The 24,894-nt window shown below is 59.0% G+C and overlaps 1 protein-coding gene across 1 annotated transcript in view; it reads left to right on the forward strand.

Moving 5' to 3' along the window:
• PLXNA1 (plexin A1) overlaps positions 1-24,894 on the forward strand; it is a 121,623-nt gene that overhangs the window by 67,548 nt on the left and 29,181 nt on the right. The window contains exons 10-21 of the mRNA XM_068409722.1: positions 4,672-4,872; positions 13,154-13,250; positions 13,611-13,801; positions 17,381-17,532; positions 17,890-18,010; positions 18,341-18,477; positions 19,049-19,216; positions 20,111-20,204; positions 20,691-20,930; positions 21,111-21,254; positions 22,018-22,252; positions 23,622-23,764. Of these exons, the coding sequence (XP_068265823.1) occupies positions 4,672-4,872; positions 13,154-13,250; positions 13,611-13,801; positions 17,381-17,532; positions 17,890-18,010; positions 18,341-18,477; positions 19,049-19,216; positions 20,111-20,204; positions 20,691-20,930; positions 21,111-21,254; positions 22,018-22,252; positions 23,622-23,764 (1,923 nt within the window). The remainder of the gene's footprint in view (positions 1-4,671; positions 4,873-13,153; positions 13,251-13,610; positions 13,802-17,380; positions 17,533-17,889; positions 18,011-18,340; positions 18,478-19,048; positions 19,217-20,110; positions 20,205-20,690; positions 20,931-21,110; positions 21,255-22,017; positions 22,253-23,621; positions 23,765-24,894) is intronic.

The raw sequence follows: 24,894 nt of genomic DNA on the forward strand, positions 1-24,894 counted from the left end.
GGTCTCTGAGCTCTGGTAGAGCTCGTGTCCCAGCAGCCTCCCAGGCCAGGACTGGTCCCCAGGAGCAGAGGCGAACAAGAAAAGCTTGTCTCCGCTTCACAGACCATGTGTGAAGGCAAGCAACTGAGATGTCCCCCAAGGTCTTTGCTGTCCTGGCTCCTTAGTTCGGAGCCTCCAAGGACTTCAGGAGTGGATGGACTTGCAGAAGATGGTGGTGTCCCTGCATGGGGCCACGCTGGGCTCTCATTGTGATCCCTGCTCCAAGCGTGGAGCTGAGTGAAGCTGCCTCTCAGCCAAGTATATCGGGAGAGCTGACAAATCCCCACCATCAGTCCCGTGCGTGGGCAGGAGGGGTTGGTGCTTGCCACTTCTGCACGGCAACAGGCGAGTGCAGGGATCGGGGCTGTTCTGGTCACACAGCCCCTCGTGCCCTGGGGATCAGGGCTGTGCTGGTCACACAGCCCCTCGTGCCCCGGGGATCGGGGCTGTGCTCGTCACGCAGCCCCTCGTGTCCTGGCGCCGCTGGCAAGCGTGCGGCTGCCTGGGCTGGGCCGCGGCCCCGCTGCCAGCCTCTCGGATGGCACAGCCGTGGCTTTGCACTGCGCCTTCCACCAAGCGGCCAAACTCCAGGCTCTGGCACTGCCCCTCACCTCCCTGGAGGTGTCAGCCAAGTGCCAGGGGATTGCACCGTGGTCAAGGGTGCTCGAGAATGTCTGGCATGGGCCAGAACGATCCCTGCCCAGTGGCCCTGCGCGAGGGGCAATTCGGTAATGTGAGAAGATCAGAAAAAAGCTGTTTTCTCCTAGCTTGCGCCCTGAAGAAATCCGGTGAGGGATTGGCCTGTCCCAGGCATCCCAGGAGCCTGCTCTTGAGGTCGCGCTTCCAGCCAGCCCTGGCATTGCTTCTGCAGACGGAACACGTGGTGTCCAGACCACTGGAGCCCGGCGGCTCTTGTCTGCCTGTTCCCCTCACCGAGAGCTTGGGGAGGCTGCTGGGCTCTTCCCCCTTCCCTGCCAGGCGAACCCAAAAGCATCTGGCTGTGCCCCGTGGGGGTGTTGTCTTTGAGGCGCGTGCAGCTCTCCCACGGACTGGCTGCTGGGGAACTTGTGTCACTCCCAAGCACGGGCAAGCTGTCCCCTGGCAGACTGTTGGGTCACACTGGGACCTGGAGCGGTGCCTGGCTTGAGGTTTGGAGCGCCTGGCTCAGCCTGTTTGCTCGTTGGTGTGGCCTCAGCAGTTCCTGGAGGGGATGGTGAGACACCCTCAGACCAGCTGCCACTGTGGGTTCCATGTCCGGGCTGGGATGAGACATCCCATCCCCGACCGTCCTAGTCCCCAGCAGGGTGGTGTGGTGGGTGGGGGGACTCGGTGCCAGCCCACAGCACCGCTGGACAAGTTAATGGTAGACGTCCAGCCCCATCCTCTCTGTGGCAGGATGTCTAACTGGAAGGGTTATTTTAAACAGGATTTGGTCTGTCTGCGTTGGCTGAGTGTGGTGGGCACTGGTCAGGAGAGGCAGGCACAGGGGTCAGCGGCAGCTGGTTCCCACGGGTGGTTCACCATGGTTTCATGGGTGGAAAAGTGGCTGTTTTGTAGGAAAACGCAAAGAACGACCCACGGCGCTCTGTCCTGGGCATGCCGGGGATGTTTGCCTGGATTTCTGGGGGTGGCAGGGCAGGAACGGGGTGTGGGTAGGAGCCACTACTCACGTAAATGTGCCTGGGAACAGTGGCAGCAGGAAGGATGTCCCTGCCCACTGGCTGCGGTGGCTTTGAAGCCTGGACTCTGGAGATGGCCCTCCTCTGTGGCTTGCTCTGGGGTGCGGGGCTGGGGAAGGGCTGATGCAGCAGCACAGGCTGCTGTTTGTTTTTCCCCACTCGTGGTGCCCAGTGGTGGCTGTGGGGTGATCAGTGATGGACACTGGAGTCTCCCATCCCAGAAAGCTGCTCTCCTGTGATAATCCCTGCTGATGCAGAGCTGCTACAGAGGGTGAAAGGCTCCTGCCCTGCGGGACCAAGTGTGTTGGTTCAGTCTAAGCAGGTTCAGTTTGTGTTTGTTCTTCATTCCCCTACCAGTGGGAATGGCTGAGGACTTTGTGAGGGAACCTCAAAGCCAGCGTCAAGCCCAGCCCCACACTGCCTTCATCCCGCCTCTGCTGATGGCACAGCCTTGCAGCTGGAGCTGGGAGCTGCCAGAGAAACCCAAACCGCAGCATTTGCAGCAGGACTCCGAGGTGCTTAGCTCTCCAGGCAAACCTGGACACCCTTGTCATGTTCTCATCCAGCTAGGAAAACGGTTGTAATAGAGAAAATCCGAGTTGTGCGATGTTTGGGAATGCGTGCCTGTCGGGGTCTTGCTTTTCTGCTCGTCCCATCGCTTTGTAGCTCCCGGGAGCTGGGGCTCTGCCGGGGGGGCTGTTCTCAGCAGGACGGGGAGCTCGGGGGCTGTGCGGGACCTTCCCAAGGGATGTAAGTGCCGGGCAATGCTGGGGCGAGTTTTGTCAGCGGCTGGAATTGCTTGTAGGGGAAATGAGTTGTCCCAGTGCCCCCATCCCTCCGGGCACCCCGGGCGCCCACCAGCACCAGGTGCTTCCTGCTCGGGCGCAGGCTGACATTTTTGCTGGATGAGACACTTCTGCCGGCAGATGCGGAGCATGTGATGTCGCGGGGGAACTCGGCTCGAACCGCGAGTCAGCAAAACGAGCCCGCCTGCCTCCCTGCCCGCTTGCCTGCGCGGGGAGAGGGACACACGTGCCCGCTGCGCTCCCTGGGCACTGGTCTTGTGAGCATCCGTGGTGAGCCCGGCTGGGGTGGCATGGGCTTGCCCACCACCCTGGCTGGGCCAGCAGCAATAATTATGGAAAAATGAGGAGGTGGAGGTGTTGGAGAGCAAGCCAGGACTAATCCTCGCCAAGGGTATGTGTGCCCCACGGGGACGGCGTGTGCCACCCGTGGGGTCCCCCTGCGATACGGAGGGGGATCGAGCAGGCGGGGACTTCTCCCTCCATCAGCACTTCTGAGCCAGGAGCTGGTGGGGAGCAACCGCCTTGCAGCATTGGGGGCCACTCATAAATGGCAGTGGGCATGCGGGGTCTCCCTGCTGTGAGCCTCGAGCTGATTCTGAAAGGGGGGGGGGGGGGGGCAACTGAAGCCCCCCTTTGCAGAGGGGCAGCCGTGACACGGAGCAGGGAGGTGGCAGAGCAGCGCCGAGGGTCCCCAGACTGTCCCAGCCCCATCACCATCTCTGCGTTGGGGCTAGCACCGCCGTTCCTCTCTGCTTTCATTTTGTTTAGCATGTTTTGGGGATAAATAGTTTCTTCCCTTAAAAATCGTGCTTTTGGGGAATACAGGTTTGTGAAGAACGGGAAACCTAGAGTAAAACGAGTTGAGGTTTATGGTCAGTATTTGCTAAATGAAACAATTTCCTTTCCATTTCTCCGCATCATTTGGAAGTTAGATTAATCCTGCCAGCTGAGATAAAGCCCAGTGCTGCACGGGGCCCGGCTCGCTGTGGGGGGCAGGAGGCAGCTGGGCAGCGTTGGCCACGCGTGGCTGCCGGTGGCCTTGGGGCGAGAGCTGCCTCCGCAGCCGCGGCCGCTGGCAGCCTTGGAGAGCAGCGGGGCAGCCGCGTCCACCCCCGGCGCTGCTGCTCTCCGTTATCAGAGCAGCTCGTTTCAGCACACGTTATTCCTCCTTGATGCTATTTCAGGCCGACGCTTCCAGGAGCCACTGCTGTAGGTGCGAGACCTCCGCCTGGCTCGGTGAGGCCGGTGTGGGATTGCATCAGGCTGTTGTTGCCGAAGTGGCGCCCACTGGGGCGGCAGAGCTGTTTTGCTGGCTGAGCTCATTTATTTTTGCTTCCTCACGCTCCCCTGTGCTTTGCACACAAGGCTCCCCCGGAGCAGCTGGGAGCCCGTGGCTATTAGAAGTTGAGTGCTTTGCCCTCCTGATGGCTTCTCCCCTGGGGAGCGTGGGGGCTGGCGGGGTGATGCTGAGCCACTTGCCCTTGCCTTCCTCCCCAGCTTGGGCTGTCCAGCATCACCTGGCTGGAGGCTCTGTCCTCTGGGCAGGCTGCAGCCAGGCTGGTTGGGGTGATGTTGGCCGCGGATAGAAGCAGCAGCAAAATTCACTGCAGAGCAGGTTCTCTGCAACACTGCAGGAGCACGTTGTGGTGTCGAAGGGGGAAAAGGCTTTCCTGTCTACTTGTGAAGGGATGGAGGCTGTAAGGGAAACAGGAGGGCTGGGAGGGTAGCTGGCAATGCACAGCCCAGTGGGCGCTAACTCTGAAACCTACTGACTGCAATGATGGCATTAAAGCCCATCTCGTTTTGCCCAAATGTGTGCTGCTGTCCCAGTGCCAGGTTGCAGGTCCCGTAGCTGAATCCTCTCCCCACCTCCCGCCTGGATCAACCAGAGCTGTGGAAAACACCCTGCTGCCCTGCCACCAGGTTCCTCTGTGCTCTCCTCTCTGTATTCAGGGCTTCGGTCAGAGCAGCCATGAGATGCTGGTTTGGGGCTGGCTGCACAGAAGGAATTATTTACTCAAGCTTGTGCTCAGGGTGGTGTTTTCGCAGCGCGTTGCCCAGCCTGCCAGCCAAGGTGGCTCACAGGGGTGCTGGGGGAGGCTGTGTGCTGTTCCCCCCTCATCAGCTGCTCCTTGTTCCCCTTGCAGGACTGCCCTCAGATCCTGCCCTCCACCCAGATCTACATCCCCGTGGGCGTGGTGAAACCCATCACCCTGACGGCCAAGAACCTGCCCCAGCCGCAGTCCGGCCAGCGCAACTACGAGTGCATCTTCCACATCCCAGGTGGCACCACCCGCGTCACTGCCCTGCGCTTCAACAGCACCAGCATCCAGTGCCAGAACACCTCGGTGAGTGCGCGGCTTGCCTCGGCACGGGCTTCTTTTGCGGGCTGCTCGTTCCTGCCCTGCCCCGGGACCTTCCGGGCTCGTTGCACGGCTGGGTTTGCTCTCCTGTGGGCAGGCAACGGGGGTTTCTGGTGCTCATGGGGTGCAGAGTGGGCTCCACCCTGCTCCCTCCCAGTGCACGAGGAGGCTGCTGCCTGGGGTCGTTCCGGATAGGATCAATGCCAGAGCCACCCCGGGAGTGCAACCAGGCTTTAGGAACACTTCCAAGGAGATTGGCTTTGGGAAGCTGAAGAAAGTTGCCTGGGCCGGAGCCAGCTGGCCCGGACGTGCCGGAGCCTTGCCTCCCCCTTCTCTCTGCCTGCTCGTGCTTCCCCCTGACACCAAGCCATCCCACTTTACAGGCGGGATCGAGCTAACACCTTCTCTGTGTCCCACTGCGCACACTCCCCCGCCTGCAGCCGTTCCTGCCAGCCCCGTGAGCTCTCCCCCTCCTTCCCTGCAGCCCCTGTCTGGCCCCAGCTCCTGGCAGCTGCCTCATGCCCTGCCTGCCCTCCATCCCAGCCCTGCTGGGGCATCGCTCCCTGCCTCTGTCCTTGCTCCCTGCCGCTGTCACTGAAGCTCTCTCCTGCAGGCAGCTCTGCCTGCTCTGCCCTCTCCAGTTACCTTGTCCCGAAGTGAAAAGGTGTTTTGTGGCCCCTCGGTGAGCTGTGTGTGTGCCCCTTGCTGCGGGCAATCCTGTGCAGGGAGCACCAAGCTCACGAGCAACACCCCCAGGGTGTTAATAGCCCCCCTGGGAGCCTCGGCTGCCCCGCTGGGCTCTGCACCGACCTGCCCTCACCCGCATGGAGCCGACCCCTCCCTTCTCCCTCCCATTTAATCCTTATAAAATTTGTTTTCCATCACTCACACTGTGAAAGCTCATTTGCAGCCTAACACCAGCGCTGATCCCTGCTCCCTTGTCCTTTGTGACATTTAGAGGCTGTTTAAGTTGATCCCTGGCTCCTTCCCTCCTCCTGCGCTCCCGGGGCTGCGGGGCCAGCGGGCAGGGGGAGCATCCTGAGCCGCTGCCGCCTGCCCTGGGCAGCAGTGCTGGGGGGATGCCGCGCTGCTGGGGCTCGTTCTTGGTGACATGCTGTTTGCGAGGAGCAGAAACACTCCCCATCCTGAGCTGCCGGCTGGAGATGTTGGTGCTTGGCCTGGAGGTGAACGCAGGCAGCAGCACAAAGCGTGAGCTCCGGGGAGGAGCAGGACCGGAGTGGTGTCTGCAGGGCTCTGCTGCGAGAAGCCATTAGGGAGGCGGCTTAAGCAAAGGTTGTCGTCTTGCTGCTGCGTTCGGGGAGGAAAAGGAGCCAGGCTGAGCACTGCCCAGCGGAGCTGGATTTGACGTGAATATTGCCAGGGACACCCGGAAAGCCAAGCAAATTGGCTGGAGAGTGCGTGGGAGGCGTTGGGGGCTGTGTGGGTGCAGGAGTGGGTGGCAGCAGCTCTGTGGGGCTGTGGTCTCAGGCAGGAGACGTGGCTTTCGGGAGCAGGGTGGCTTCACAGAAGGAAGAAGAGAGTTTTGGCTTGAAAGAAGCTGTCTTGCTTTCAGGGTCTGCTCTCCTGCTTTAACATTTGAGGGCATTTAGCCAGACTGCTTCATGGTGTGGGGGATTCAGATTCACATTTCTGTGACGCTTGTCTCCTCCCCGTCTTTTTTTGCGGTCCATCTGGCTGGTTGATAGCACCTCAGGCTCCCGCACAGTCACCCACCCATGACCCACCTGGGTTCTTCTATCGCGATTTATTTTTTGGGTTAGGAGTTTGGGTCCTGCCCAGTGTGGAGGACACTGGTGAGTGGAGAAGCAGGGAAAGGCTGACATCCTCCTAGCCAGCAAGTGAGGAATGGATGTCCTCACCTCCCGAAGGCATTTAAGCACACTTTGTTTCCAGGAGTTCAACAGGATCTAAACAAGAGGTGAATTACTCTGTGGAGTTAGGGATGCTGTCCTGAATGGTGGGTGAATGGAAGGGATAATAAGTCAAGCCTGCTTAGTACTCTTTGTCTTTTGTTTAGTTTTAGTGCTTGTCAAACTCTGATGACTTGTTAGCACTTTGAAGGAAGGACATCTTGGTTAAATATTCAGCAGTCCATTCATTAAGGTTTGAGTGTTAACTGTAAACATCATTTGAGACACGCAATAGATCTTCAGCAAATTCAAGAGAGACCAGGCCTGGTGTTCCCTACGCGTCCCAGGGAAAAAAAGCAGTAGAAAAAACCCTTTTCTGCCTCCTCATTTTGGTCTTTTTCTGCTGTTCAAAAGGAAAGGGACCCTGAAGATTTTCCGCACACTTTCTAAAGAAGCAAAAAGAAAAGAAAAGCCTAATTAAGGAAATGAATTATTTACCAGTAAACTGTTTTTTTTTTGTTAATTGGTTACTTTAAACCTTCTGGAGGCAGACATTTCCAGGCTTGCTTCTTGCAGCGGAGGATGGAGAAGTGGTCACCTGTCTTAGTGTGTGCAGGTAGCGCCTGAGTTTCATTTCCCAAGCATCCCTGCCTTTGCCCAGTCTTTCCCATCTGCCCTCCCTCAACGGGGCTCATCCTTCTGATTGCTGCAAAAAACAAACAGTTTTGCTGTCGGAAGGTACCACAGTCCTGAATCCACACTACTGCTTGTAACACTGGACTTCACTGGATTTAGTCCTGGCCTTGGCAAAATGGCCACAGGTGTTTCTCGCTGCCAAGGGTCTGACTTTTTCTCTCCAGAATGTTCCTCTTAAGGCTGAAATAGCCCCAGAGCTGCTCTTTCCCTTTAAATGTAAAAATAGGAAGAACCCCTGATCTCCTTTCCATGAGCATTTGAGTTTGTCGTCTCAGCACTTTAAATTAAGCCTCATGCCTCAATTATTTCCCTTTCCTTTTAAGCAAAGCCCCGCGTGGTGAGGAGCAGCTGTGTCACCTCCCTGGCTCCCTTTCGGCTCCTTCCTTGCCGATCCCCCTGGCATGGGCAGCCCCCCCGCCCGCCCGTTTCAGCGGTGGCTCTGGAGGTCAGTCCCCTCCGGCCAGGCTCGGGTTGGGGTGATTGCCTCGGAGCTGCACGGCGCGGCTTATCCCTGTGACAAAACGGTACGGATGCTGAGCGAGCTGGTGGGGTCAGCGTGTGAGTGGTACCCAGCGCTGCGGATGCTGAGGCTGGGATGCCCAGCGCCAGGCGTGGGTGCTGGGAAGGCAGGCAAGACCTGTTGGATTTACTCTTTCTCGATGTTTTGGTACCGTGGTGGAGCCTGGGTGTTGCTCTGATGTGTTCCCAGGGTCTTGGATTCTCACTGGGAAGGCAGGCAAGACCTGTTGGATTTACTCTTTCTCGATGTTTTGGTACCGTGGTGGAGCCTGGGTGTTGCTCTGATGTGTTCCCAGGGTCTTGGATTCTCACTTACACCCTGCTGGATTTTGGGCAGCAGAAATCTAGGGGAAGATGCTTGCGTGTGACGGGGGAGGAAAGGAGGAGATTTATGTGAAAAGGGCAAAAGGAGATCCAGAATCAGAGGCCAAGCGTTACCGTCAAGTTGTGCTGTTGTGTGGATGATGGTATTTTCCTAGGCCTAGGGTGTATTTATAGAGGAACATAAATCATACACACGCGTGAGCGCCACACACCTCCAGTATATGTCTCTCTAATTAACCAGCCATGGAGAGGGAAACAGGGCTGGAGCCCAGTACCGTTCGCCAACAAAGCCGTGCTCTCCGTCCTAGCAGTGCCTACATTTATCTTTCCTGCAGTAGTGTTTAAAGTGAAAAGGGAGTATCAGGAGAGTTTGATAGGATCCAATTAAATTCCAGCAGATAAAATAATGATGAATTGCAGTTGAGCCCTGGCGAGACGCGATGTACATTACTGCCGTCCCCGTAGTGCGGGGAAGGAGTTGAGGTCATCAACTACAGAAAAATAGGACACAGCTGCAGCCCGAGCGCTCCTCCAGAAATGCAGCCCAGGGGGATGGTGCATGTGAGAGGGAGGGAGGCTGCAAGGGAAGTTTGGATGCGTGGGTTTGGTTGCAGAGGGCAGAGGAGCAGCCCCTCTGCCGCCTTCCTCGGGGACCGGGGTCCCTCCCTTCCCTCACATGCTGGGTTATGGTTGGAGTGGGATGGATGCCCCACAGCAAGGGGTGTGATGGCTGTGGGGCCACCTGGCCTTGTCTGGGCTGGGAAGGGCTTGTGCCTTTGGCTAGTTGGCATGGCGCTCACAGGAACATGCCAATCCACCCCAGATTTGGAGTGCCCCCCCACCGGCTGCGGCTCTGTCCCCTGGGAGTGTGACTCCCCTGGAGGCACCTTCTCAGAGTGCTGGAGCCCTCGCCCCAGGGGGAGCCGGGTGGCTCTCGGTGCCCGTGGCTGCTAGCTGGTGGGTGAGCAGTGGGCTTGCTAGAACCAAATGTGAGACCTTTAGGGGAGGTGGCAACCACAGCCCTCACAGCGTGCTGGGCCGTTGGGTGTCCCCTACGGGGGGATGGGGCGGGCGTGAGAATTGGAGCTGTGAGAAGTGCATGAGGTTGTTGGCTATTACTTGGGAAGATGCGTGAGATCAGTTTTGGGTGAAGAGCCTTGAGAAAGGCTTGACGAGGAGTCCTCTTGCCTGAAACACGTCCCTGCAGAAGGATACCTTGCTGGGAATAGCTGTATCCAGGTTGGTGGGGCTGGTGTGTCCTCCGTTGGTCCTTCCACGCTCGCCTTGTAGGCTCTTCCAGAGAGGGTCAGGAAGGCTGGCCACATTAGGTAAGGAGCCAAGCAGCTCACAGCTCTGTTGCTGACTCACTCGATGACATCTTTTCTCCCATCCCCTTCTGTGAACCGTGCCGTGTGAGCACGTTTCTCTCTTGGGTGCCGTTGGTTTGCTCTCAGGGCTGTGTCTGTCGTTTTTTGCTCCCAGAGCAAATGTCCCTTTCCCATAACTCGGCCTTGAGGCAGCCACCGTGCTGCATCGTCCTGTGGCACGGCCGGGGGGTGCCGGGCGCCTTCGCAGAGCGAAAGGTGGGCTGATAGCAGGGCTGCCTGGGTGGGTGCATCCCCCCGCTCACACCCACCCTGGCCTCCCCTCCCACGGTTCATCCCAGATTGCTGCCAGCCACAGCGATTGATTAACCGGGAAGTTAATAACAGTTAAGTGTTTAATGGATATTTAGCACCGTGTTAGCTAGCAGCAGGGAGGAGCCAGCGTGATGGGACCGGCTGGCTGTGCCTGGGCTCTTGTCTGGATCCTGTGGGATGGGCAGATTGGTGAGCACCCGCTGCCTGAGCCCCACTGTTGTGGGGCCTTCAGGGCTGGAAAGGGGCTGCCACTTTGCTCAGCCGCTGCAGCAGGGGTGCTGCTGTGGCTGTGCCCGTGGGTGGAGAGGGCACCTTCCTGCCCCCACGACACCAGGAGCGGCTGCGAGGAGGCCTTTTGAAAACGTCCTTCAAAATAAGGGGTGCTTTGGAAACTAGAGAGGGATCTGATGGATCTTGGTGTCCCAGGAGGCTGAGCCCTGAGACCCTGCAGCTGCAGGTCCTGCCTGCACACAGCCGAGCCGTGGCTCCAGCTCCGGCATCCTACAGGGACCAGTAACGGCATCCAAGCCACGGGCCTGCTGCCAGTCTCCGCAGGGCAGGGGAGAGGCTGCTGACGGACACGCAGACGCTGAGGACACGTTTTTCACTGATATCCGCGTTCCCTTGGTGATCCCACGCTGCAAACACCAGCCAGGGTGACGGCTCCTGCTCCTGCCTGCCGCTTCCCTCTGCACAGCCCTGCGCTCCTGGCTGCTCCCCGCCACCCGCTCCACCGCTCCTGCTCCACGCCGTGGCAAATTCAGCATCCCCAGCATGGTGTCCTTTCTCAGAGGGACACCGCCTCTTGTGCAGCTGCCCTATTGCTGTCCCGGGGCTGGTGCATGAAGAGTTAATGCTCTCCCTCCCTCTCCCCCTATTCTTCTTCCTCCAACCCACCTCCCAGAAGAACTAATTTCCAAAAGCAGCCGGGGCAGAGAGATGCAAATAAGTGTTTTGGACAGCTGCAGGCTGGATGCCTTCCCGAGATGCCAGGGCCCCAAATGAGACATGTCAGAGTACAAATTGAAAATGCCAATTTCACTTACGCTGCCATGTGGCTCGTCACAGCTAAATTCTGCTCCGGCGCCGCCGCCGCCCTCCCCAGCACGTGCTCCCTCCTGCTACCAGGGGATGGTCTCTGCTCGCTGTTGTGGGTCTGGCCAGCTCCTCATCATGGTCCTGTTCAGGATGTCCTTGGGTGGGTGTAAGGTAGGGGAAGGTGAACAGGTCTGGACTCCCAGCCTGGTTCTGGCTCCATGTTCCCAGGCCTGGTGGTGGGAATGTTGCTGAGAGGCTCTGGTTGTAGATGGTGTGTGGTGAAGTGGTGAAGGTCCTCTGAGCAAACACTGTGAGAGGTGCCGTGTCTGAGAGGCTGCATGGTGGGGGGTGATGGGGCTCTGCTGTAGAGGGGAGGTGGTGGTGGAGTTGTTGGGCGCTCCAGAAAGGGTTGAGTTTGCAGTTGGAGGTCTTACGCCTCCTCCCTGTGGAGGGCTGCGTTTTGGGGTCCTCCACCCTGTGGTTGGGTGGGGTGGCCCCTGAACTAGCCAAAAGCTGTGGAGGTGTAACCGAGGACCAGGCTTGGCCTCTCATTTGCACCTTGTAGGGTTGAGGGAGGGGTGTGTTGCCGTAGCCGTGTCTCACATCAGGCATGTGCCCCATTTTGGTGCCGTGTCTGATGCTGGGCTGTGGCTGGTGATGCTGCCTGGCTGGGAGAGACTCTGCTTGGAAGGGACCAGCTTTGATGGTGAGGTGAGAAGGACCCAAGGGTCTCTTGCTTCTCACAGCCACCTGGGCATGCTGGCTTCCTTCGTGGGCCACATCCCTGGCTCCTGTGGAGGGGGTCGAGCAGAGCAGACCCACCGGGGTGGTCCCTGACACTGGCAGGGGACAAATGTGCTCTGTGGGGCAGCAGCTGGGGCAGTGCTGGAGGAGATGCTGAGGCCACCTCCTCCAGGTATGGCAACAGGGCTGTGAAAGGTGACGCTCGGGCTGGCTGGAGGTGGTGGCAGGGCTGTGGCCAACCTGCGTCTGGGTGAGCTGCTGCCGGCGCGTCCGCCGCTCCCTAACAAACTCCAGCAAGCCATGAATCATTCATTTAATCTCTCCTGACACGCCTGTCATTTTCTCGGGCGAGGAGCGGGGAATCTCTTGCCGAAGGAGGTCATTAGCTGTCAGGGACGGTTCCGACTGCCTTCCTGCCTCCGTATCGATTAAACCTCTCCGCCTGCTTGCAGCGCCTGTGCGGGGAATATTGATGGGGCTGCCGGGGCTGGGGCTTGGGTGCCAAGGCAGGGGAGAGGGGTTTGGGTGGGGAGGAGGCACTGGCCAGGCTGGACGGAGCAACAGAGGTGGGTATGTCCAGACAGCAGCGGGTACTGGGGCCTGAGTTTGGGGTCCCCTGGAGCTGGGGGGAGGGCAGGATCCCCCGGTGTCACCTCCCTACATGGGAGCTTGGGGGATCTGGGTGGTGGTACCGGTCCTGGGGTGGGGTACAGCCAAGCACGGTGTGGGGCTGGAAGCGGGGCAGCTGGCGGTGCGGTGCGGAGGTGGTGTGTGGGGGGGAGGAATGCTCTCCCGATATCTTTCCGAGAGCTGGTGTGGCACCAGGCTGGTGCCTGGCTCTGTCCCACCCACGGCCGCAGCTGTATGTCATTGTGTTATGGGCAATGGGGCTGGAGGGGACCGCGGGGGACATCCTCCCACTGAGTGTCGGGGGCGGCTCTACCGAATCTGCTTCTGCCATGTGCCCAGCCTGCCCTCCCCGAGCTTCACTAGTGATGAGTGTGATCCCAAACGTGATCCCAAACACCTGACTGAGCGTCCCTGGAGTGGGGAGGACATGAGGGAGGGCTTGGGTGACTGGTGAGGAGAGGTACGGGTGTGCCGCAGGGACAACGTCTGTTTCCCCCTCTCCTCACAGCAGCAGCTTCAGACCTTTGACTTAATGGATTTTGGGTCTATTCAGAAATCCTCTATTTTGCTTATTTTTTTTTTGCCAGTCCAGGCTACTGGTTTGCCTGTGCTGTGTCTGACGCTTTGACCAGTGGCTGTTAGACCTGTCTGTTCCTAGCCAGCGAGTCCCAACCAGGCCCCCATCCTTCTCTGGGTTGATGGGTGGCAGCCACGTAATGGGGTCATACGCCTCTCCGTGCCCCTCACCAGGGCGTTTCACCTCGCCGATTAACGGGCTCTGCCTCCTTCTGTCCCCTCCTGCAGTATTTCTATGAAGGGAACGACATCAGCGACCTGCCGGTCAACTTGTCCGTGGTCTGGAACGGGAACTTCGTCATCGACAATCCCCAGAACATCCAGGGTGAGTGAGGGATGGGTCGGGGGTGGGAAAGCAGCCCGGAGCACCCCCAGCCTTCAGCCCACCCCTCTCCCCTGCAGTTTGCACCAGTGCCTTGGGGAAGGGAGTGAGGCTCCGGCTGCAGCGATCAGACAGGTTTCTAAACAAGAGGCTTTTCTCCAAGAAGCTTTGGGAGAGAGCCCAAAGCTCTGCCTCAGCGTTGAGTCCAGGGTGCTGGTTCCTCCTGCCCACGGGGGTTTGTCCCCCCAGGAGCGGGTGGCGCACATGCAGTGGGAGGGGGTGAGAGCGGGTGCCCTTCTCCCCAAAACCCGGTGCCCGCGGGCTGGGGGGACCGTGCTGACCCCCGTGCTCCTGCCATTGCAGCCCACCTGTACAAGTGCTCGGCCCTGCGGGAGAGCTGCGGCCTGTGCCTCAAGGCCGACCCGCGCTTCGAGTGCGGCTGGTGCGTGCTGGAGAGGCGCTGCTCGCTGCGGCAGCACTGCCTGGCCTACGAGAGCAGCTGGATGCATGCCAGCAGCGGCAACAGCCGCTGCACCGACCCCAAGATCACCAAGGTACGCAGGGACGGACGGGCAGTGATGCCCCATGTGGGGGGACCGGGATGGGAGATGGAAGATGGGGATGGGGCTCTCCGGTGGCACCTCACGGCACCCAAATCTACTCGGTGTTTAGGACTGAGCGTCTCTTGTCGCCACTCTCATTTCCTCTCTCCACCACCCCCATGCACTGGACTTTCTGGCCTGTCTCTGAGATTCCCACCACTCCTGCACGTGACTGGAGGATCCTGGGAAAGCCACGGCTCCAGGTTGCTCCTCCTCATGTCACCATGCTCTCCGGGGACAGTAGTTCATCATCATCCCCCTTCCCTGACAGCTTTTATGACCTTTGCTTAATAAGATCGTGTATATTAATGTTCACATGCCTGTCGGGCCGGGCTCCAAGTGCACAAGGAGGGACTGGTGGGTATTTCTGCTGGATACCTTCTGTTTGCCTGCAGCTGGCCGGACCTCACTGGTGTTAATTACTGGAGTCTTAGTGCAGGATCTGATCTGTTTGGGTTTCACTGTCTTATCTGATGGAAGCTGGAAATGAGAGTTGTGCCTTTTCCCCGTGCTGCCTGCCTCTTGCAGGGTACGGGCGCTGCAGTGTGCTGGGTGGCAGCCACAGAGGGAGAGGGGGGTGCCCCCCCACCGGGCACATCCCTGCCTGCAAAGAGCCCTGCCTGCGAGAAGTACTGCCTGCAGAGAGTTGCCTGGGGCTGGTGGAGTGCTGGCAGGAGAAGGGAATCTGTTCCTGGGGGAGTGGGGTCGAGCCCCCGAGCCTGCATCCCTACAAGGAGATCCGCTGTTGTGTGCAGGGCTGCAGGGCTCCCCGTTCCCGATGGCTTCCCACCAAGCTCAGGCTGAGCTTCCCAAAGCTGGACCCCTGGGGATGTGGCAGTGGAGACCACAGTGGCTGGGTCATGCCTGGGGTGGCCTTGCTGTAGGCTGTTCCCTGTCCTCTTGTACTCGCATGGCCAGGGCTGCAGGCGTCCACACACACACCACTCACAGCAACTTCCCCGCAGCTGACGGTGTCCAGCCTTGGTAGCAGCTCTTCTGCCCTGAATCATTATGAGATTTTGCAGTAATTGCAGGTGCAGCAGAAAGAGATCTGTTAGCCGGTGGGCTTGACCTTGGTGCTGCTCTGTGTTAGTGCCCTGGGAGCTGGCGGTCGGTGTGGGTGTGCATAGCTGTTGGTGTGATGCTCCTTCGGCCGCCTGCCTGTTGCCTGGTGCTTCCCACAACCCCTGTCCCACGCCCCGGGCTGTGGGCAGGCTCGGAAATGCTGCAGAGAGCAGCCTGGTGCAGAGAGGGCAGCGTGGGGTGGTGGGGAAAAAGAGTCTCCTACAGTGATTTCAGGAGGAGCTGGAACCTCCTTCCTGCCCAGCCCACCGGGGTGCAGGTGTCTCCATGGGTGGTGGGGCTGCCCTGGGAGATGACCATGGTTCTTCACCCTTGGAGTGAAGAATCATTTACCCATTGCTCGGTGGTGGGGACAAGCCCCCTCCAAAGCTCTGCGGGGTCCTGCCCAGCGCTGGCTGTGACCCTCAGAACGATATCCCTTCCCCTGGGAAGGGGGAACCCCTTGGCCTTGGCACCTCCTGGCCCTGCTGTGGCCGCCGGAGCTGGGAGCGAGCCCACTGCTTGTGCCCACCGGAGCTGTTTTCTTCTTGATGTAAAAGGAACCTGTGAAACCAATTAGCAGAAAAGCGTCGGTGTTTTTCAGGGCCAGGGGTTTGGAGATAGAGGGGGAAAAGGGGAGGCTTGAGCAGCCCCCGCTGTCCTCATCAGCTCCCTCCCCCCCCACACCTTGTTTAGCCGTGACCTCCCTGCGCTGGTCAGCCAGCAGTGTCAGTTCATTCGCGGGCTCATTCCTCCCCGAACGCATGGCCCTTGTCAGCTTTGCTGCTGCTGCTGCTGCTGTGGAGGAATCGAACACGCCGGAGCAGCTTTTAATGCTCGTTTAGAAACACCCAGCAAACAGACGCTTCTCACCAGCCGCCCCGGCGGAGCTCCACTGAGGGGGAAGGCCCAGCCTGATGCTGGCTGCAGCTGCCATAATGAGCTCCGATCCCGGACTTGGGCAGGGGCTGAGCTGGGTTTAGGCAAACAAGCGGTTCCCTTCAGCCCCAGAGGGCTTTGTTTCTGTGTAAGTTGTGAGTTGTGGCTGCCTTGGTGGGAGCCAGGGCCCCAGGCATCAGACCCAGCTCTGATGCTGTCCTGGGGCACATCCTGTGCGCGGGGGGGACGGGCTGCCCCCCGTCTGAGCATGCTGAAGGTGACCATCCCGGGGGACAGTGGTTAACCCCAGAGGTGATGGCTGTGGTGGGGCTATGCAGAAACAGCCCCTGGCTCCACACAGCCTGTCGGGGCTGGGGATGTGGACAATGCCGGCTGCTGCGTGTTTCCCACCCTCTGCTCATCCGCCTTTCCTCGCTGCGGGGCTGATGTCCAGGAGAGGGCCCTGCGCGAGGAGGAGGAGGAGGAAAAGGAGGAGGAGGCTCCAGCTGGCTCAGGCCCCAGGGTTGCAGCCACCCAGATTTGCCAGGAATGCAAAGAGCTCGCACGTGCTGGGTCACGGCGTGAGCACGGCTGTAGCATGAGCCTGTCCAGGCGCTGGGCTTGGCGTTGGCAGATGTGCCTCCCGGTGCTGGAGGGGATCCCTGCCAGCGCCGCAGGAGCGCGAGCAGAGGAGGGCATCACCTGCCACAAAACGCTCCCTTTGCCTGGGTCAGGACACACCTTCCTCCTGGGTTGACCCAGCCTGCGAGCTGCCTTTTCCCCTGCTCAGTGTCACTGGTGACCCAGCCCCGTCCCCGGTCCCAGCCAGGGCGCGCAGCCCTGCCATTCATCCCAGTTAACGCTGCAGGTGGGCACTGGGCCCCGGGGCCGGCGGGCGCTGGTGTAAAACTGCCTGTAATTGCCTGGCTGGAGGCAGCGGTGGGCCAGTGCCTCTGTTCATACCTCATCCTGCTGCCATCTGTCTGGCCACACCTGCCCGCTTTATTGGGCATCATCTGGTAAATGAGGCGCAGCACCGGGGTGAGGTCCCCTCCCTTCCCAGCCGGCCTCGGCACAGGGTTTGCCAGCGGGGAGAAACCCTTTTTACGCCTGTCTGCTCTCTGCAGGGACCTGGTGGAGGTGCTTTCTCCTTTGAGGACATTTTGGAAGTGGGCACCTCATCCATGAATACCTGGGACGTGGCCAAAAGCCAGGCAGATCCTCATGCTTCCTCACCAGCTCAGCTGGAGCCGTGGCTGACGCTGCCCTGTCTCCTTCCCATCCATGTCCTTGTCACCTGCGAGGCAGCTCCGTCTGCAGCGGGGCGTCCAAATCCCAACCCTGTGCTTGGACACATCTGGCTTCTCCTGGCTTGTTCCTGGGGGGATTTGTGGATGCGGCTGTCATTCGGGAGGTCTTTCCTGCTCTGTGGGCTCCTTACAGATGCGCTGGCATTTATCACCACCCATCTGCTCCTTGCTGCTCGTGGGGGAGTGACACCCATCCCGTGGCTGCCGGGGCTGCAGCCTGCCCGAACGAGGTGTCCCCGCGGCTCTGCTCCTTTGGCTGACAGGCCATGTTCTCTCCTAGCTGTTCCCTGAGACCGGCCCCAGGCAAGGAGGGACCCGTCTGACCATCACCGGCGAGAACCTGGGACTGAAGTTTGAAGACGTTCGCTGGGGCGTTCGAGTGGGCAAAGTGACGTGCATCCCCATTGAGAGCGAGTACATCAGTGCGGAGCAGTAAGTGCCTGGCGAGGGGTAGGTGTGCTCCAGATCACCTCGGTAGGTCGGGGACAGGGGTGCTGGTGTTCAAATGCTGCCTGTGGCTGCAGAAGGCATGGAGCTGACTGGGCTGAACTGGGAGAGAAGTACCTGCTGGTTGTGGTTGCTCTGGGAGGAGCCCAGAGGCTTTGGAGAAGCTCCCCCCAGGGCTGGCAGTGCCAACAGCCACTGCCTTGGTTTCTCATGAACCTGCTGGCACCTGGGACCTTCGCTTGGTGTCAGATCTGTCCCTTCCAGAAGCCAGTCCATCCCCACTATGTCACAGGGAGTGTCTCAGTGCCAGGACACTGAGGGCTCCTTCCCCGCATCTCTTAGGATCGTGTGTGAAATCGGAGATGCCAGCCTGAGCAAGGTCCACGAGGCACGGGTAGAAGTGTGCATCCGCGACTGCTCGCCTGGCTACCGGGCAACGTCCCCCAAGACCTTCACCTTCGTGGTAAGCCCCGTGCCGGGGGACAGGCCTGGCACTGCGAGAGGGAGGTGATGCTGGGCCGTTTTGGGTAGTTTTCCGGGCGAGTTGGAAAATCATCCATCATTTCCCTGGGGGGCAGGTGGGGATGCTCTGCGTGGGCTTTGGGTCATGCTGGCTGAACTTCTCCAAGGCTGCCACTGCTCTGCCTCCCTGCAGTCCTGGTGGCACTGCCAGCTCTTAGGACCGTCCCCTGCTGCTGTCCTTCTCCTCTGTGGCCCTGTTCGGGGCTGCCTGGGGATGCAGGTTTCAGTCCCCAGCCCGTCTGACACCAGGGATGCTCTTTTCCTTTGACAGACACCCACTTTCTCCCGCGTGGTCCCAGCCCGGGGTCCTCTCTCCGGCGGCACCTGGATCGCCATCGAAGGCAGCCACCTCAATGCCGGCAGCAATGTCTCCGTGACCATTGGGGGACGGCCCTGCGCTTTTTCATGGTGAGGGGCACAGAGGGTGGTGGAGGACGGGTGAAGGGCGCCTCCGGAGGCAGTGGGACCCCCAGATAAGGCAGTGGCCGGGAGCATGTGCTGGGGAGCCAGGAGGGACCCCGGGAGCCAAACCCTGTGAGCGGCCGGAGGCGTCTCCCCGCGCAACCTCTGTGTGTCAGAGGCTGCAGGAAGAGCCCAAAGCACAGGGATTTTTCTCTAAAAGCACAGAGCCCCGAGGCATGAAGTGGATAATTTTTAGATTAGGGATGATAATGGAGCGGCTCTTTAAATATTTTCCTGTGGTAATTACTGGTTATCAGCCCTAATCGCTGCTGTTTGCAGCAGCCGCGCGATGGGAACACTCAGGAGCTGCTCAGCCTTTCCTGGCTGCCTTTTGTTTCATTTCTTGTTTTTTTTTTTTTTTTTTTTTACTTTTTTACCGCCTTTCTCAAATAGCCCCCCCCACCCCTGGCAGTTTCAGAAGGGGAGAGGGTCTGGGGCCAGGGGGCTCATGGGCAGCATCGGCCGCCCTCGCCTTCCTCCTGCCCGGGCACTGATGGGTTGTGTGTTCCTGCCCCAGGAGAAGCGCCCGCGAGATCCGGTGCAGGACCCCCCCTGGGCACACCCCCGGCGGCTCTCCCATCCTCATCAACATCAACCGGGCAGAGCTGAGCAACGTGGAAGTGAAGTACAACTACACAGAGGACCCCACCATCCAGAAGATCGATCCCGAGTGGAGCATCAACAGGTGAATTGTGGGGTGCCCGCAGGGAGCCTGTGGGATGCCGGGCAGGGACTATTTTCCGCACGGATCACCCCCTCCTCATGGGTACATCTCAGTGCTGCTGCGATAGCCGCCGGGCCGTGCTCCAGAGATGTGGCAAGAGGAGTGTGAGCAATGGCTTGGCACCGGGGCCCTGCTAACTCCTGGCTTGAAGTGCTCAGCCTGGTAGGGGGGCAGGAGCAGAAAGCGCTTTGGATCTGTTTAATTTCAGCTTGACATTTGGCGGTGGCAAATAAAATTAAAATATTTCCCATCGGGGGATTTTTTTTAAATGTTTACATATTTTTCTAAAAGGTTTGAATTGGCTGGAGAGGAGGCGAAGGAATCCATTAAGAGCTAGCGCCAAGGGAAACCTTCCCCAGGGTGTTGATGAGGAGAGAGCTCCCCAGGAGCATGGCCGAGCTCTCCGGGACTGCGGGGCTTTTAACACCAAGCCGTGGAGAAAACCCAGCAGGGCTGAGCCTGCCCTGCCACCCGCTGCCTCATGGTGGAGAAGGGGGTGGCAGAGAGGATGGCCTCCTCCTCAGGATCCTTTCCCATTGTGGATGCCTGGTGTCCTTTAGGTTGGGAGCTGCCTTCAGACCCCAAACCCTGACACAGGGTGGGATGTTAGTGTTGATTAGCAGATTTTATATCTCTAGTTGGCCCCTGGGTCAGCTGAGATGATTTGGCAGTGGTACATGCCAGATCCTGACAGCTGTGGTGACATCTGGGTGGGATAAGAGGTCCCTGGGGCATTGTGGTTCACCTAGGCTGGGGCAGATGGGCATCGGGCTGGTGAGGATGGGTGCTTCCCTCCCAGAAGTGGGGACCCAGTGCCACACTGCCTTTCCTAACCCATTGTCTCCATGGCTGTAGTGGTGGGACACTGCTGACCGTGACGGGCACCAACCTGGCCACCATCAAAGAGCCCAGGATCCGCGCCAAGTACTGCAGCTCTGAAAGGGAGAACGTAAGTGGTGCTGGCTGGGGCTGGGGGCAGAGCACAAAAAGGAGGGATGTGCCCTCTGCAACGCAGGGCAGAAGGCACATCCCTTGCCTATCAGGTGTGATGGCGTGGAAGGGCTGAGGTCCAGGGGCTGCCACCCAAAGAGAGGCACTGATCTCCCTGCAGAGCCTCCAGCCAGGCGCTGCCAGGAGAGGGTTGAAATCCAAGTGTGCAAAACTGACGGGAGGTTTGTGGGATGTCTGCAGGACAGTGACAGAAAGAGCCCATCCCCAGCGAGCTCCCACCTGCCACCCCTCGCACATCCCTTGCAGACAGGAGTCTCTCTGCCCCGGGGCGGCGTGTGGGGCCTGTTGATGTAACAGCACAAGACAGGAGATCCCAAGTCTAAACCCTGTGTCCAGAGCTGCTGCTTGCAGGAGATTGTCATGGGGTCCGATCCTGCCCTCCCTGTTGGGAGCCGGGTCTGACCTCGCTCCGTGCCTCTTGCAGAACTGCACCGTCTACAACGACACCACCATGGTGTGCTACGCACCCTCCATCGACAATCCCGTGCGGAGCCCTCCGGAGGTCGGCGACCGCCCGGATGAGATCGGCTTCGTCATGGATAACGTCCAGGCCCTGCTCATCATCAACACCACCAACTTCGTCTACTACCCGGACCCTGTCTTTGAGCCACTCAGCCCCACGGGGATGCTGGAGCTGAAGCCCAGCTCTCCCCTCATCCTCAAGGTAAGGCAGCGTGCGCCTCGCGGCAGAGGGGTAGGGACGTGTCCCTCTGTGGAGGTGGCTTTTTGTCTCTCCTGTGGCAAAGTCCTACCCTGCAAGAGCACTAATTTGCTTTATGTTGGGTTTTTTTAAGTGTTCCCCATTGCATGAGAACTGATAATTTCGTTCCTTGTTCCCTCAAAGGGCAGGAACCTGCTCCCGCCGGCTGCTGGTAACTCCCGCCTGAACTACACGGTGCTGATCGGAGACACTCCCTGCACCCTGACTGTCTCCGAGACCCAGCTCCTCTGCGAGTCCCCCAACCTCACTGGCCAGCACAAAGTCACTGTAAGTGCTGACACCGATGCCTTTGCTTCTCGTGTCCTGTGTGTCACAGAGGTTCAGTCCTTATCCTGGCACGGGCCCTGCTGCGTGCTTATCCTCGGATGAGGACTGGATGGTCGGTGCACGTACAGGAGCATCCTCAGGAGCCTCTTCCTGCTCCCTGGGCATCGCTGTCCCTCATTACGTGTTTGGTAGGACCAAATACTTTGTCCCCTCCCTGGCACTCTCAGTGAGGCGTTCCTGTGCCCTGGCTGGCCCTGCCAACAGCCTCCTTTCCCCACTGGGTGCAAAGGCACAGCCTGTGCCAAGGTGTGGGGGGGTTCCTCCCCCTTCCCCCCCTTTCCCCCCTGGTGCTGGCTCACGCTGTAAGGAAGGCTCCTTTGTTAGTGGGGTTGTAGCGCAGCGGTGCTCGCGCTCCAGGACCCTGCCAGGTTGAAAGGGACCCAGCATGGTCCCCCCCAGGCTCCCCACCCATGGGGGAACTCGCTTCACATCCCATCTGTTACTGTAATGTTGTCTGAATGAGACATTAAGTGCTCTGCCTGCTCCGCGTGCGCACTGGCAGCGTGTGTCCTGCATGCCATTAAAGCACTCCGCGCTGCTCCGGACCAGCTCCTGCCATCCCTGTGCTTTCCCACATCCTTCCTCCCCTGGGCTGGGAGTCTTCCCCCAGTTCCCAGCACAGTGGGCACGGTGGGAAGTGCTGCCCTGGGTGCATCCCCCCTCATGCCAGGTCCATTTCTTCCCCCTGCCCCCCACGGTGCAGATCAAGGCTGGAGGGTTCGAGTTCTCCCCGGGTACGCTGCAGATCTACTCGGACAGCCTGCTCACCCTCCCCGCCATCATCGGGATCGGCGGCGGGGGCGGTCTGCTCCTCCTCATCATCATCATCGTCCTCATTGCCTACAAGCGCAAGTCCCGGGATGCCGACCGGACCCTGAAACGCCTCCAGCTGCAGATGGACAACCTGGAGTCCCGCGTGGCCCTGGAGTGCAAAGAGGGTGAGGGATCCCCGTGCCGCTAACATGGGGGGCTTGGAGGGTCTCGTACCATCCCAAGGCTCAGTGTGCTCCCACCCTTTCCCCGCTGCCTTCCAGAGAGGGAATGGGAATGGGCAAAGCTCTTTTTCAGAGGAAGCAAACTCATTTTGAGTGGGATCTGAGGATTTTTCCAGTTAAGGAATTCCTCTCCGTTTCTCCAAATGGGAGAAAAGAGAGTGAGGAGGGTAGCGAGGGCTGTCTGTGAGCGGGCAGTCGGTCTCTCATTATGTGACAGACGGATGCTGTGAAATTGGACAGAATTCCTTGTATGATCCTGCTGATAAAACCTAATTGCCCATTATCCCCCTGAGCTGGCTCCCGAGGCCCCAACCCTGCCAGCCACAGCCACAGCCAGCCCAGGCGCTGCGGATGGAGCAGGCACCGAAAACAAGATAATAGAAAGGGGGGAGAAAGAAAAACCCTTTGCTCCACCAAATCCCCATCCCTACGGGTGCCTGCGGATGGCACTGGTGACAGGGAGAGGGGAGGGAGCTGGTGGAGGGGATGGTGTCTTGTCTTCCACAGCTGGCAGATAAAAGGATCTGCTTTTAATTAAAAGGCACAATCTCTTCCCTGCCTTTTCTCTTTTCTAGTCCCCCTAGTTACAGATAAGATAGCACGCCTTTCAAGCTGACGGTTTGTTTTTTCTCATCAGGCTGACGATCCTGCAGTCCTCTGCTTGGCTTTCAGCTCCCTTTAAAGTGCCGTTAATTTGATTTTTCTGAGGGTTTTCTCCCTGCCCGCCCCCCCACCCCCCCCTTTCCCTAGTGCATCTCCAGGACTCCTTTCCCATCAGCTTTTCCCTGTAGGTGCAATTAAAGGTTCAGGACCCCCCTGTGTCACGTTCCCCTGGGAGTCGCAGCTGCCTCTGCTCGGATCGGGAGGTGCCGGGGTGGGTGTGTTCAGGCTCTCCTCTCAAGTAGTATTTAGGTCAAAAAGAAATGAGGACATTCTTGTGGTTTAGGCTAACGTTTTCTCCCAGAAGCTCTGGCTTTGTTCAAGCCTTGCTGTTCCCTGCTGTCCTCAGCGTCCCTGGGAGGCTGCGAGTGCTGAACAGGGGGAATTTGAGCCCTCTGGGACCCGGCAGTCCTATTCCCAAATCTGCCACTTGATTTATTCTGGGGAAGTCATCTCCACCCTCCGCAGCTCAGTTTCTCCATCTGTGAGATGGGGACAGTGATCACAGCCTCCTGGGAGGAGGGATGTGGAGCTGATTCACCCTTGGGGGGTCCCATCCATGGGGTGTTGGGGGATGCGGTGGAGGCTGGGTGCCGATGCTGTCTGCTGGGACTCTGGGATGTGTTGCTTAATTCTGCTTTTCCCACCCCAGCCTTTGCTGAGCTGCAGACTGACATTAACGAGCTGACCAACGACCTGGACGGGGCTGGCATCCCCTTTCTGGATTACCGCACCTACGCCATGCGAGTTCTCTTCCCAGGGATAGAAGACCACCCAGTGCTGAAGGAGATGGAGGTGTGGTACTGTCTGTCTGTCTCTGTAGAGTTTCACGTTGGGGATGTGCCCTTGCACAGTCCCCTGCGCGAGTCCCCGTGCCCCAAGCGTAGGGCTGGAGAGATGCTTTGGTCGGATGCTGGCCCAGCCTGGTGTGGCAAAGAGCATCTCGCTGCATGGCAGCTGACGCAAATGTGGACTGGCTGCCGAGTGGTTACTGCACTCTTTGACATTAATATCAATATTTATATTAATATCATCACTGCTGTCATTTTCTACAGCACTTGCTTTATTCAATTGGATTTGTTTGATGCCTCACCGGCTGCTCGTTTCTAGCAGGCTTGTCCGACATCGCCTGCTTCCTTGGCTCCATTTCCCCATGCAGAACCCATCCTTGGCATCCTTCCCCTGCACCCCAAACCAGCTCCCTCTCCTCTCCCGGCCTCCCTGCGTCCATTTAATTTAGTGCGTGCAATTGCACAGCAATTGGCTTCTCGTTTGCTGGGCTGCTGAGGCCACTCTTGATTAGAGAAGGGGGGGAGGTGACCTTAGCTTCCCCTCGCTGCGGACCCAGCACAGTAATTAGCGTCGACGTGGGCTTCACAATGTATTTAGGAGAAGTAATCAACCCTGGTGCAAGATGCACGGTCACTAATTACAACACAACGAGCTCTTACCAACTGCAAGTGCACGTGCTGGTGTTGTACGCCAGTGTGGCTACAGCGCAGGGCCCTGGCCCTCTGCCAGCTCTCTTTCCCTGGTCCCTAATCCCAGCTCCGAGGGCAGGGGGGTCCCTGTTTCCATGGATTTCCCCTTGCAGCTCTGGTTTCCGGATGCTCAGAACCGCAGCAGGCGTGAGCGTAGCCCTCCCTGGGGCACAGCCCTTCCTGTCTGTGCAAACACCTGGCTCTCCTCTCCCCGCTGCTCTTGCTCTTGAGGATTTTCCTTAAAGAGAGAGGGGTGGAAAGGGTATCAAAAAGGGTATCAGAGGAGGAATTTTGCATTGGCCGCAGCAGGCTGGGTGGGAGTTCGTCTGCTTCCAGCTCCTAATTCCAAACATCCCACTCGAGAGAGCACGCTAGCTCAGACTGGCCTGGGAAACAAGGCGTTAAAGTTGCAAAGGAGCAAAAAAAAAAAAATCCCCCAAAGAG

This window comes from Nyctibius grandis, chromosome 10, assembly GCF_013368605.1.
Source record: "Nyctibius grandis isolate bNycGra1 chromosome 10, bNycGra1.pri, whole genome shotgun sequence".
Lineage (NCBI taxonomy): Eukaryota > Metazoa > Chordata > Aves > Nyctibiiformes > Nyctibiidae > Nyctibius > Nyctibius grandis.